Below are 14,338 nucleotides of genomic sequence, written 5' to 3'. Positions count from 1 at the left end.
CTCCCTTCTCAGGTGACTCTAGGCTGGTGATTCTCAACCTCCCTAATATTATGACCCTTTAATACAGTTCCTCATGTTGTAGTGACCCCCCGACTATGAAATTATTTTTGCTGCTGCTTTATAACTGTAATTTTGCCACTGTTATGAATTGTAATGTAATATCTGATATGCATGATGGGCTTAAGCTCCCCCTGTGACAGGGTCGTTTGACCCACAAAGGGATCACAGCTCACAGGTTGAGAACTACTCTATGCCGTGTCCAGTTGATAGTTACAACTAAGTAGGATAATTCTTAAAACATAGTCATGGACTTTGTGCTGAGCATATCAGTATATAATTGGAGGTATAATTATTTAAATGAAGTGATTATATTTTTCTCACTTGCTACTAATTAACAAGTCACAGGAGCATCATGCTTCACGATGGGTGTAAATTATATGCTTCAGAAACAGCTTGGTGCTAGTTTTCCTTGGCCGTGGAGGTATTTCTTACTAGTTTGGGGGAGCTCTTCAGTTTATATGTAAGTGCAGCTCACCTTTTGCTGTTTATCCAGGCGGCTCCTGCTGAGATTCACTGCTCACTAGCAGAAGCTTCCTACACATTCTGCTTTTTAAAGGCATTTCTGACATGAGCATTTCCCTATCATAATATGGAAGATGCTAAGGATAGCCCAGTGGTAGACTATGGGCCTGGCATGTGCAAGGCCCCAGTTTCCATCCCCAGCATAAGGAAACAAACATTGATTTTTGTTTTAATTTGCATTTAATTTTATCTTCTCATTGGAACCTTGAGCAGAAAATGAGTGTTTTATTTATACTGTGACATGGTCTAGGTTTGTGATAGGCTTCACAGCATCTAAAGCGGTCTCCCCCTTACTCATGTTGTGCAGGCTTTTCTGTTTAGGCCTTAGCTTTCAACTCATCCCGACTTCTGCAGTGACTTTTCTAAGTTAAGCACATCAGGATGTCAGTGTGTGCTCATTGTCTTCATTGTCTTCATCTTGGCAATAGTGTATTTTCATAGGTGACCATCATGGCTCCACCCCAGCAGTGCCAGTCAGTTTAATTAAAGGCTTCATGGTCAACGAGGAAAGTTGCTGTTGGGCTCTGAGTTTCTTTCTTTTTCATGTTTTTCTGCTTTGAGAAAGAATAAACCACTATTGCAACAAATACTAAGGTCTGATAACATTAAAAAAAAAAACATAATTAGTGGTAAAAATTGAGCATTTGATACTAAGTATAAACAGGGTTAATTGAAACCAGATTACAAAAAAATTCATTGAACATTAACTAAGTACTGTATATGCTAGGCATTTTGCTGTACTGTCAAAACAATGATGAGGTTTAATAGTTCTGTTGTATTGCCTAGAATGTTTACGCTTAATTCATCTAAATACTTGTCACGGATCCTTTTAGTATATTGTGGACAGGGCTGATGTAATAATAAATAATTGTTTTCTGCTTTGAGTTGGGCACTGAGAATACGGCGGATCATTGTGCAACTGAATCTGTAATAGTTACCACTTTGGTATTGACCTAATACTGAGAATTCCACAATGTCATGTCTGTGGAACATGTCTAGACTAAGCCTAGCCTGTGCCATTATTTTGAGTACATATCAGGATGTGTCTAAAATGAATCCTGATAATTGAGAGTAGATACCTGATAACCTTAATGCTTTTTCCTAGATGTTTTGCATGAAATTAATAAATGTTTTATGACTGTACCAAAACCATTATTTTGAGTATAAAACAAAACCAACATAGATGGAAATAGCTACTGAATTCCCTAACAGTAATTGGACAGGGGCCAGGGATAGTGGTGGCAGAGAACACAAAGGAAATAATGTGGATCTAATTGAGAAAGAACAGAAGGGCTGAAGAGGGAGCTTATTTGGCTAAGAATATTTAATGTCCAAGCATGAGGATCTGAGTTCAAGTCCCAGTACCCATGTAAAAGTTGGGTGTGGCTATGCCTATGTCAGCAATCCCTCATAAAAGCATTTTATGAGGGCAGAGACAGGAGGGTTGCTAGGGCTTGCTGAATGCCAGCTTAGCTCCAGACTCAATGAAGGCTCTGTCTCAGAGGAATAAGGTAGAGCATGATAGAGCAGGGCTGTGGTACACAGGCACACGCAGATGCACGTCCTTAAGTGTTCACCACACTCACAATAAAGAGGAATTGAGAAATTTGTCTAATAGAGTACTAGCAGACTTATAAATAGTTCTAGTTCTGGTATCATACCTTAAGCATAGCAAAATGTGTTTCCTCTGTAGGTTTTTTTCTCCTTTACTCATTTCCACGCTTCTTGGTTTATAGGTGCTACTTTCACTGACTGGTTTACATCCTATGTCAACAACGTTGTATCAGGTGGTTTCCCCATCATCAGAGACCAGATTTTCAGGTATTTCAGTTGGGGCTTTTGGGGTTGAAACAACTATAAGTCAGAAAAGGCTAACTATTACAAATATCTGTCATGAGATGAGATTTCCCTGGAAGGTTAAGAAATGAACTTCACTGTCCTCAGCCTCGCTTTTCATTCTTCTATCCAAGCCAGAACTTCCAAATACTTAATCAGCCTCTATTTCTCTTGTCTTAAAAAACTGAGGAAAAACTAAATGTGATTTAGTAGCTTTGCAGAACAATGTTTGTCAATTAATAGATTTATTTTGAATAGCAGGTAAACAGCTAACTCCTGGAAAACATTTATTATTTTTTACTGGAACATTCAAATGTTGCAGTTAGTATTAGAAGTGATTACAGGTGATAGTAGTTCATAGTAGCCTTCGTGGCAGAAACAGTAGGTTAAGTATATGGGCTTTCCCATTAGAGGCAAGAACTATTAATTATGCATAAGAGACTCAATATGTTTACATTCTTACATGTTTTCATTGCTTATAGTCACCATTTAATAAGTTTAGTCAGGTTTCAGAAGGCTCCCCAATTTTTATAGCACTGAAAAACCAAGAGAAGCCCTTGTTGAATTTCTAAACTGATTACTGATCCATGGTTTGAATCACTGACTATGGATCTTTGATTGCTGTCTTTACTGAACCAGAGTCACCAAGGTCTTCCAACATTATGAAATTCAAGTTTAATAGGATTGTATCAAAAATGACGTAAAGTTTTTATTACAAAGTATCAGGAAGGTATTGTACCTTACATCTTTAAACCTGTAAGACCTGAACTAGCTGATTTAAACATGATTAACTTCCTCCCTTGCTAGATATATCCATGACCCAGAGTGTGTGGCAACAACTGGAGATATTACAGTTTCCGTGTCCACATCTTTTCTGCCAGAGCTCAGCTCCGTACACCCACCACACTATTTCTTCACATACCGGATCAGGTGAGAGCTCTAAATGGGAGTGCTGTGGTCGTCAGTTTGTTTCTATGACAAAACACCTACGGAATCAACTTTAAAAGGGTTTATTTTGGCTCAGAGTTTCGGAGGCTTCAGTGCATGGCCACTTGGCTCTCTCATTTCTGGGTCTGAGTGTGATGGAGCAGAGTATCATAGAAGTGTAGAGTAATACCGTAGAGCAAAGCTGTTCACTTCCTGGTGGCCAGGGAGCAGAGAAAGAGCCAAGCAAAACTTCAACGTATGAGCCCTTTGGGACCATTTTATATCTGAATCATAAGTCTCAACTTTCAGTTAAAGCACTGATATCCTATGGCTGTGATGCTCTTGCTCCATTTGGACATGATCTGTGCAATGAATTTTATTTTGTTATTGTTTTGTTTTATGGTCCTACAGATCAAACCAAGAGCCCTGTACGTGTTTGGTTGAGCTACAGTCCCCAGCCACATGGTTCATTTAAGAGTTAATTTTATTATTTAAATTAGACTTATTTAATTAAAAAAAAAAAAAAGGCTGGTGGTTGTGGTGACATATGCCTTTAACCCCAGCACTTGGGAGGCAGGGACAAGGGGATCTCTGTGAGTTTGAGGCCAGCCTGGTCTATAGAGTGAGTCCAGGACAGCCAGAACTACACAGAGGAGCCCTGTCTCAAAACAAACAAACAAAAAATTGTACTTATTTGTTAGTGTATGTGAGTATGTTTGTGTATGTGTGGGAGCATGCGTCTGTGGAGGCCTGAGGTCGGTATCAACAGTCTTCCTCTATCACTGTCCGCCTTAGTTCATGAAGCGGGTCTTGCAGTTAACCTAGAGCTTGTCAGTACACCTAGACTAGCTTTCTTATTTCAGGGACTCTGTCTCTGCTTCTTAAGCATTGGGTTACAGACAGGCAGCCATGCCCATCCAATATGTAAGTAGGTTCAGGGGCTCAAAGATCAGTCTTTATGTTTGTACCCATTGAGCCATCTCCCTAGCTCCAAAGTACGCTTAAAATTTTAAATTACATTTTGAATTTATTGTATATGCATGTGTGAGTATTTCCAGAGGTCAGCTTGTGGGAGTTGGTTCTCTCATGTGGATCCTAGGAATGGTACTCAGGTTGTTAGGTTTGGCAGGAAGTGCTTTATCCACTTAGCCACCTTGCCACCCTATGATGGCACATTTTGAAAAATAATTTCTTGCTAAAATTTGCAGAAAAGTTAATAAATTTTCAATAATACAGTATCCACAAAGGAGTTTGACAAGTTATGTGAGGTTTGTTTTTGTTTTGCATGTGTCCTGAGTATAAATTATTGTTTCAGATACTGCAGGAACTGGACCTCTAGGTTGTAATTGTCAAACTTGTATTTTAAATTTATACTGTAATCTAGAAGCTGTTGCATTGCCAAACAGAAAACCATGCATTTAAACTTTTTGTGGCCTGTCCAATTATTTTTTTTTAACATCTTGAAGATGCCCTGTTCTCTCCTCTCCTCCCAGTCCTTCCTTACCTCCTTCCTTCATCCCCTTTTCCTTTCCCCCCAGAAAAGGGGAGCTCCCTTGTCCCTGTATCAACCTTCCTCAGCACATCAAGTCACATCAGAACTGAGTATATCTTCATCCCCTGAGGCCAGGCAATGTAGACCTGCTAGGGGGAAGTGATCCAAAAACAGGCAATAGAGTCCATGTTAGAAACAGCAACCCCCACCCCCACCCCCACATTCACCAGATGCCTCATAGGAAGACCAGGCCGCCCATTGGCTACATGTGTGCAGGCGGCCTTCCAGATCATGCATACTCCTTAGTTGATGCCTCAGTCTCTGTAAGCCCCCATGGGAACTGGGTTAATTGTCTCTGTTGGTCTTCTTGTGAGGTTCCTGGCCCTTCCAGATCCTTCCATCTTTCCCCCAACACTTCCACAGGACCCCCGAGCTCCGCCCCATGCTGCTATAGTCCCAGCATCAGCTGTTAGGCTGGAGCCTCCCAGACAAGTCAAGTTAGGTTCCTATCTGCTGCTCTCTGATCTCTGCTGGTTTCGGGCTGCAGATCCGGGTGGGTCTGACCTGTCTATTTCAATTTTAAAATGTAATAATTTTTTATGAGTGCTTCATGTGTGTCATATGTAGTATTAAATGTTTGATTTGATTAAATGTAAGAACAAATGCTTTAAATTTACTGTAGTTAGGAACATTCTGTGCTTAGGCAGAAAGATAACCTGTTGCTCCAAGCATATTTTAGATTTTTTTGTGTTTGTTTTTGTTTTGTTTTGTTTTGTTTTTAGGTCCTGTGTAGAATTAAGACTTCTCTAAAATAGAAAGACCTTCCTGCACTTACTGGGTGCTCAGTGTGAAAATGAATGATAGCATCTAGAAACAGTTGAAGTATAATCTCAGTGTCATTTTGCTTTTAGCTAAAATTAGCATTTTAGAAGCTAATGGATAAAAAAAATTGTGTTGCATAGGTTTGTATGAATGAATGAATAAGTTCTTCAGAAGTTGTTCATGGCTCTGTAACTAGAAAGTATCTGCCAAATGGATATTTATTTGAGCAGCCAAAGATAGTTGCTACTGCTGTTTTTACATTCATTTATGTGGTCCTTCTATTGTTGGTTCTTACTGAATAATAGATGCATAAATTGAGTGAAAATATTTTCATGGGGTGAATTAGCCTAATTAAAGCAGTATCTTTGAGAACTTATGGCTGACATGGACTTGGGTTTGGTTTATTAATTTTCCTTGGAAGTCTTTCATAGCATTAACTCAACACTGTAGTAGTTAAAGTAAGACAGATACATTTGCCCTACTCTTTTCTCCAGGATTGAAATGTCAAGGGATGCACTTCCTGAGAAAGCCTGCCAGCTGGACAGCCGCTACTGGAGGATAACAAATGCCAAAGGGGATGTGGAGGAAGTTCAAGGGCCTGGAGTAGTTGGTGTGTTCTCCAACGTTTACGTTTCTTGGTCAGGTGCTTCAAAGAAAGCTTAGACTGTATACATGCAAAAAATGTAAAATTGTTTTTATTATGTTCTATGAGTTAGGTGGCCTAGGATAGTAAGAAAATAAATTTTGTATTTGTGATCTTTATAAATTTTGGAGGTGGATGTTAAAGTTAATAGCACAGATTTAATTTTCCTTTGTTATTATTGAGGCTGCTCTTCTAGAAGACCCAAGTTCAGCTCCTAGCACCCATATAGGTAGCTTATAATTACCTGTACTCCAACTCCAAGGGATCCAACACCTTCTGGTCTCTGTGAGCACCTATACTCATATGCACACACACATACACACATAAAGCACAAATTTTATTTAATTATTTATTTATTATGGCTGGCCTAGCAATCTTTATGTAGACCAGGCTAGACTGGAACTCAGAGAGTCCACCTGCATCTGCCCCCTGAGTGCTGGGATTAAAGGTATATATTACTACATCTGGCTCGAATATAAGATAAATTTCAAAAACGAGAGGGACTCTAGTGCTAAGGAATTGTATTAAAGGTGTAATTCTTGTTTGTCATTTGATTGTTGGTGTGAGGACCCTCCTCTGTAACTGACGTTCATCCAGGCTGAACATTAGGGCTGCATCTTGCAACCTTATGTTTTAGTCTCCTGCTGCTGTAGGAATTGGGTTGCCTTTATGTTTGTTTGAGCTACTGTCTCAGCTGTGACACTTTTCTATTATTTGTGTTTTAAAGATTTTGTTAACTTTGAAAAAAGTGCCTCTTAAATTTTGTTTTACTAGAAATTTCCCACCTGCTCCCTTGTAGAGAATTTGGGGAATAAAAACGTGGGCTGATGAGCTGATTCAGCAGGCAGAAGTGAAGGCCATAATCCTGCTGAACTGAGATCCATCCCTGGGACCCACATGGTCGAAGGAAACAATTCCCACAAGTTGTCCTCTGCACTTCACATGCAAAATGTTCCCAGCCCCCAAAAATCTAATTAAAAAGTAAATATCAAGAGGAATTAAACCCTCACGATCTCATCCCAGTGAATACTTTGTTGTATATCCTTTTAGAGTTTTGTTTCTTTCTAATTGTGCAATAATTTACTTTCAAACTACTCACATAGCATCTTGAAAATATATTTAAGGAAGAAGTGAACTTTGTGCTTGGGCTTATTGTTACTGTTCTCTCTGCAGGTGAATTTCCAATCATTAGCCCGGGTCGGATATATGAATACACAAGCTGCACCACATTTTCTACAACATCAGGCTACATGGAAGGGTATTACACCTTCCATTTTCTGTACTTTAAGGACAAGGTCTTTAACGTTGCCATCCCCCGATTTCACATGGCATGTCCAACATTCAGGGTGTCCATAGCCCGATTGGTAAGTTAATTTTTTTCTAGTGCTAGATTATATGACTTTGTAGAATTATTCTAAAAACCATCTTTGTTTAGGTAGATGAGTAGTTTATAAATGTTGCTTCCCCCACCCCCTCCCCAAAAGTGGAAACTTTGAGGAAGTATTTTAGGATTGTATTACTATGTGAAGGGAGAAGAACAGTAAGTTTATTTTAGCTCCTCCTTACTCTTCACCCAGAGAGACTACTATTACCTATTTTGCAGATTAAACTACTTTTCCACTGCTCCCAATAATAGCTATGTATCGAAAGATCTGAAGGACCAAACAAGACCAGTTAAAATTGACTTTTGTCATTAAGACTTGGAAAACAATTTTCTACTGATTTATTAAATAACTAAGACTCCCAATTTAGTAAAATAAATAGTATTCTGTAGAAATCATCATATAGGATTTATTTGGTAGGGATATACTTTTAGCAGTCTTTTCTAATTATTTTTCAAGTCAACCAGGCATATTTTACAAATCTCAGTCTTAAGGTTACTTTGTGATAGTTACTGTAAAATTATTTCAGTGTGTGAAGTATGTGTTACATATTGGGAATAGTATATTCAGAATGTATGAGTTGTAGATATTGAATGCTTGGAAATGCCCTCCCACCTCCTAGAATGGGAAGGTTTAAGGTAATTCTAGAAAAATGGACAAACCACTAACCTTACTGAAAGAGGACCCATTTTTAATTCTGGTTTGGAGAGAAAAGAATGATGACGAGCTTTTGGGCCACTGTACTTACAACATGGTGGAAAGGAGCTGTTCTAGTCCACATTTAGAAGTAAAGTTTGAGCTTTCTTCCCAGTGAGAGAATGCTAGAAACTGTGTTCCCAGTATGAAGAATTTGCTACTCCTAGAATAGACTTCCATTTTTTGGGTGAAGGGGATGAGGGCTTGAGAAATAGAGTGTCATTATGTAGCTCAGACCGGCCTCAAACTCGCTGTTTTCTTGCCTCAGCCTCCCAAGTGCTAGATGTGTGCCACCATGCCTGCAACAGACCAGACTTCCATTTTTGGCCTACACCAGACCAGACATCCATTCTTGGTTAGCCCAGAGTCTATATGAGCTTGGTACCATCTTATCCTTAAAAGGTTGATATTCATCAGTGAAGCTATCTGGAACTGGAGTTTGCTTTGTGGGGAAATTTTAAAATATGGACTTAATTTCTTTAATATGTATATTTTCTATTTCTTCTTGTTTCAGTTTTGGTAATTTGTGCCTTTCAAGGAATTTGTTCATTTCATCTAAATGTTGAATTTATTAGCATATAGTTATTAACAATTTTCCCTTGATATTCTTGTAATGGCTAGAAGAACGCTAGTCAAATAACCCTCTTTTATTCTTAATATTGGTGATTTATATCTTTTTTTTTAATCACGCCATTTTTATTGCTCAGTCAAAAGGAACAAATTTAGTTTTGCTGGATTTTCTGTACTGTTTGCTTTTTTCTATTTCAGCGAGTAGTGCAGTTGTCTTTATTTCTGTCCTACTTACCGTGGATTTAATTCACTTTTGTTGTAGCTTTTAAAGGTAGAAGTTTAGATTACTGATTGTAGACATTTCCTGTTTCTAAGCACTGTTTTAGCTGTATTGTACAAATTTTGATTTGTTATATTTTGGTTAATATTTAGTTCAAAATACTCTCAGATTTCCCTCATAATTTTGACTTATGACTACATATAAATGTTAATTTTCAAGGATTTGGAAATTTTTCAATTATCTTTTTGCTTATTGATTTCTAATATTGTAGTTATAGAACTTACTGTGTATTGCTAATGTTTTTTAATGTTTTATGGCCCTATATTATGTGAAGAATTTCTATATCTTGGTAAATGATCTTTGTGTATTTGAAAAAAATGTATATTCTGCCATGTGAGAATTTGTTACATAAATGACAGGCCACGCTGGTTGATTATTTCACAGTGTTTGTCAAGTATATCTGTATATTTATTGCTCTTTTTATTTTTATTACTCAGCAATTGAAGAGCTTATTGTTGAAATCTTTAGTTGATGTATGGCTTTGTTTTTTGCTTCATTCTTGTCAGTTCTGCCTCATGCATTTTGAAGATGTGTAATCGTGTGCCTGCTTAGGATTGTTGTCTGTTGATGGAAGTAGTTCTTTCTTATTATTCATCTCTACTAACATTCCTTGTCCTAAAGTTAAGAGCACTGAGGTATGTCTGGGCAGGCAGTTGAGTTGGTCAGCTGGATCCTCTTTTGTTGCTTGTTCTTAATCTCTGTTTCAGGGGATGTAAAGTATGGGTTTACTTAAGGACCGTGGGTCGCATCAGCTCCTCAGATGTATAAAAATTATTGACGACTCCTAAGAACTTGTTTACATGGTCATGTCAGTATTTACCCTGTTAGAAATTAAAGCAGGACAGTTATAGTATCAGCTCCTTTTAAAATTACAACAAATAAACCCTTCACATGTTCAACCCTCTTAACTGTCTTTATTTATTTAGAATTTTAGTTTTTGCTTAAATACAAGAAAAAGTACTTGACCTGCTTTACAGAAAGTTTTTCTCAAATATGGAGAGTCAATAGGGAAAAAAAATGAGAATTGTGACTTTTTTGAATCAACATAAAAAATAAGACAGTGGGGTTGTATTTGTTAACCTATCTTATTTCTATTCTCTTCCTTGATATGGGAATTGAATTGTGTTTTGCTTTTTTTTTTGTTTTGTTTTTTGTTTTTTTTTTGTCCTCCACCCTTCTGATTACTTACTAGGCTTTATCATTTCTTTTCCTTTACACTTGCCACTGTAAATACACTTTGCTTGGTTTAATGATGTCCCTGCATCGGGTACCTAGTCTGCTTGACTGCAGGCACTATGGACAGTCCTTCCTTAGTCCATTCTCCTCTGTTGTCTGCTGTTTGTAAAGTGTACTTCCGTCTGAGTGTTTCTCTTTCTAACTACATTTGATTTCCTTAACAGTTCTTGTTTTCTTCATTAATATAATAATCAATCTACCTGATGATCATGTTTCAGGATTTCCAAAGCCTTCCCCAGCCCTTCTTTTATACCTTCTACAGAATTTTGAAGTCTTCATTCCTTAGATTGAAAAAAGAATCTAAAGTCAAAAAATATCATATAAGTCACATTTGTGTAATGTTATATTATAATAAATCCTAAATGACATAATTCTTTTCTCCTACATTTTCATTTGCTTGTTTAACAAGTGTCTGAGTGCATTAGTAAGCAATGTAATCTAAACCTCTGCCTTGGATTTTATATTCCAATTGGAAGAAACTAACATGCTCTTGTGTCAAGTAACAAATATGCTGGAGAAAAATCAGGGGGTAAAAGAAGTGCCCTGTTGGGGTCTATTATAAAGAAGTGTCAGGAACGGCCTTGGTGATATGTAAGTAGAGATATAAAAGGAATGAAGGGAGCCAAGTGGATTTGTGGCCAAAGAAGTACTCGGTGTGAGGGTTCTTGGGCAACTGTGGGCTTAGTGTGTTTGACCCAAGGAGGCTTGAGTGCAGAGAACAAGGAAGGAGAGCAGTTAGAAGTGAGATCAGAGTAGCCAGTCTAGACTATGAGAGTCTGTCTTAAAAAAAAAAAAAAAGAAAGAAAGAAAGAAAGAAAGAAAGAAAGAAAGAAAGAAAGAGGGGCCAAAGCAGTATTAATGATTTTAGTACTGTAAAAGCCATAGTGGAAGGATTTTTGTTGACATCATGTGCTAAATTTCTCAGTACTCAGATTACCAGCTGAGCCCTGGCTTTTCAAATTCTGACCAATTTAACAGTTCTTCATGGAGTCTTCAGATTTGTGTTAAGAGAAGCTTGGCAGCCAAGTTAAAGCCACAGCCTGATGAGGGCTGCCTGCTTAAGCCGAACGGCATTCTAACAGATGTTCCAACACTGCATGTTCATCGTCAGTCCTGTCCTAGAGCCTCCATGGGAATCAGCAAAGCGACGCTGTGGCTGCGGCTGAGTTAGAAAGGGCAGTATGCCATTAGCTTGGTGCTCTTCCTCCTGGAACATGTGCCTTTGGTGTCCTGAGACCTAGTATGAGAAGTCCAGTCCCCAGGAAGCCGACATGCTGGAGAAGGCATGTAGAGATCCAACTTTAAAGTGGAAGGAAATTCCTACATCAGGCTCCAGATATTTGGATCATCCAAGTCCCGGTATCTGACTTGTGTGAAGAAGCCCTTGAGGTGAAGCTTGGTTTTAGTCACCATTCAACTGAGCATTGTGAGAGACTTGAAGCCAGGAGTACTCCACTGAGTGCTTCCCAGATACCCAACCACAGGAACTAGGAGAAGAGAATTAAGTGACTGCTGTTGTTATAAGCAACTGAAAAATAAAAAATATTTTTTTTCAAAAAGTAGAGGCTACTGATGTTTAAATTAAGATGATGTGTCTTTGGAACTCAATAAAAGATCTTTTAAGAACTGTGCATAAAAATTACCAATAGAGATCACATCTGATTAATATTTTCACATTTGTTTATAAGCAGATAGGCTTATAAAGAATTAATAAACATATTACTACTATAAGTTCATTAAAGCTTTATTGTGGGTTATTAGTATGTCTACCTCCATGTATGAATCACCAGCTACTTTGTGAAAAACAGGTACTGTTTTGGTGAAATGTGTTTACCATTAAAACCATATTAAGCATTCTTAACATGTAGACAGGTGGACAGGATACAGCCTAGAATCTTAAGTTATGAGATTGTGCTGCTCAGGTCTATGAAAACGTGTGCCTAGCATGTCTAGTTATTTGTATTCTAGACTATAGAATAATTATAAAACCTGGTAGACATTTTTCTCATCAAAAGGTTTTCTCTTTTAAGGAAATGGGTCCTGATGAATATGAAGAAATGGAAGAGGAGGCCGAGGAGGAGGAGGAAGAAAATGATGACGACTCAGCAGACATGGATGAATCAGATGAATCAGATGATGATGAGAATGAATCGGATGAGGGCGAAGGGGAGGAGAGACGGAGAAGGGTCTTTGATGTTCCCATTCGCAGACGCCGCTGCTCGCGTCTCTTTTAGCTGCTGCTGAAGGAAGCTCTGGGATGACTCTATTCAGTTAAATAGATTTGTCAATAGTGTAAATAACTGTGCTCAGCATATGCAGGAAACCAGCATGAAATGTACCAAGCGTAGGCTCTACATGACACTATTAGGAGTTGGATCACTTTGGATTGTTTTGTGGTTGTAGGTAGAGAAAGAAATGGGAATCTTGTTTTCTCTTCTGGGAGCCAATGAATGAGCAGTTCTTCAGCTAATGAACAGGTGTTTCTTTGTTTAAAAATATTTTTTACTTAAAAACACAACAGACGTGAAAGGAAAAATGTTTTGGATGAGGATTTTACATATAGCAGAAATACCCACACAAAGGTAGACAGAAACTGTATGACTGACTGTGAAAAGACCCCTTTCAGTTGTTTAGAAACTAACAGATTTATAGGTAGCTTAATCCACTTCATGGTTGTTAATATTTTATACTCATGGGAAGCTGATAGACTAACTTGAATAGGAATAGTTTGCCCTTAGACAATCTATCCTTGAATTTAGTCTTTGTCACACGAGTTGCAAATTTTCATCCTTCCTTTTAATTTAATGTCTTCAACATGATAACCTTGGACTTTAAAAGTTAAAGTTCTCACATTATGACCTTTCTCACATTATTTACAGATCCATAATTTTAAATGTAGTTTGTAAAAGTATGAGGAATGTTAAAGATTCTTCGCAGTATGTCATGCAGTCTAAATTTGTAAATATGCTTTTTGTTTTGTTTCTTTATACATTTGTCTAACTTTGTGGTAAGTGTTCTGAATTTTATGTTAGGGTTAAGGATATTTTCCTGAAACATGGATTTTTGTTGTTGTTGCTGCTGTTATCTCAATTATATAATTGAGGGTTTGGAATGAAATCCTTCAAGTGTCAAAAACTATTTTAAAAATGATTTTGTGTAAGTGCCTATTTCCCATAGACTAGTATTAAGCCTTTGTTCTTAAGATAGAAGATGGCAATGTTTCTTGCTGGCTTGCAGCCAGAGTGTAGTAGGTCCACTTGAAGTTGTCTGCTGACTTTGATCACGCTCTTCTGTTCTTCATCAATTTTCCTCTAGAAACAGTCCTCTCATGGAGAAAATTTAGGAAGAGAGAGCCAAATTCAAGGCCACGTGCCTGCTCTCAGGAACCATGAGCAAACTTGCCTTTTAATGGTGACATATCAGGATATTCTGAGTTATTTTCCTACTTATTTTTCATAAAACAGCACAATCACATGGTGTTTCAACAACAGAAGCTAGCAGCAGCCTCATCTTGTGTATACCACATCTGTTGAATGTATCATTTCTCTTGTGCTTGATTAAATCTCATGTTTTGTTTGTTATGGCTCCAAACCATACAAGATCCACTGCTGATGTTGACAGTAAGTTGTCTTCAAGTGCTTGACCCAGAAATGAAATTAAAAGTGATTAAGGACCAGGGCAGTGGGAGGGAATCGCTGAGGGCCATTGCTTCTAAGTCAGCCATTCTACCAGAGCTATACATTCAAAGAACAACGGATGTGGCCGAAGCAGTTGGAACATCTGCTTCATTAAAGGCAGTAAAATAGACTAATTCAAGAAAGGTCATTATCAGGTCTGGAGAACCCTGTAATGACCTGACTTGACACAAATGT

General features: G+C 37.9%; 1 protein-coding gene across 3 annotated transcripts in view; it reads left to right on the top strand.

Moving 5' to 3' along the window:
• Fbxo3 (F-box protein 3) overlaps positions 1–14,071 on the top strand; it is a 32,839-nt gene extending 18,768 nt beyond the window's left edge. Inside the window, exons 7-11 of one of the 3 annotated variants that reach the window (XM_055599585.1) lie at positions 2,319–2,403; positions 3,226–3,348; positions 6,154–6,269; positions 7,476–7,666; positions 12,497–14,071. In XM_055599585.1, the coding sequence (XP_055455560.1) occupies positions 2,319–2,403; positions 3,226–3,348; positions 6,154–6,269; positions 7,476–7,666; positions 12,497–12,700 (719 nt within the window). In that variant the 3' untranslated portion in view covers positions 12,701–14,071. Of the gene's footprint in view, positions 1–2,318; positions 2,404–3,225; positions 3,349–6,153; positions 6,303–7,475; positions 7,667–8,648; positions 12,106–12,496 lie in introns of those variants that run through there. The other 2 variants (XM_055599575.1, XM_055599594.1) reach the window with 2 other exon arrangements.
• The last annotated feature ends 267 nt before the right edge of the window (positions 14,072–14,338 follow it).

The sequence above is a fragment of the Psammomys obesus genome, unplaced genomic scaffold (genome assembly GCF_907164565.1).
Source record: "Psammomys obesus unplaced genomic scaffold, mPsaObe1.curated_primary_1811, whole genome shotgun sequence".
NCBI classification, from domain to species: Eukaryota; Metazoa; Chordata; class Mammalia; order Rodentia; family Muridae; genus Psammomys; species Psammomys obesus.
Note: the sequence above shows the minus strand (reverse complement) of the source record. Positions and strands in the feature narration are given on the sequence as shown.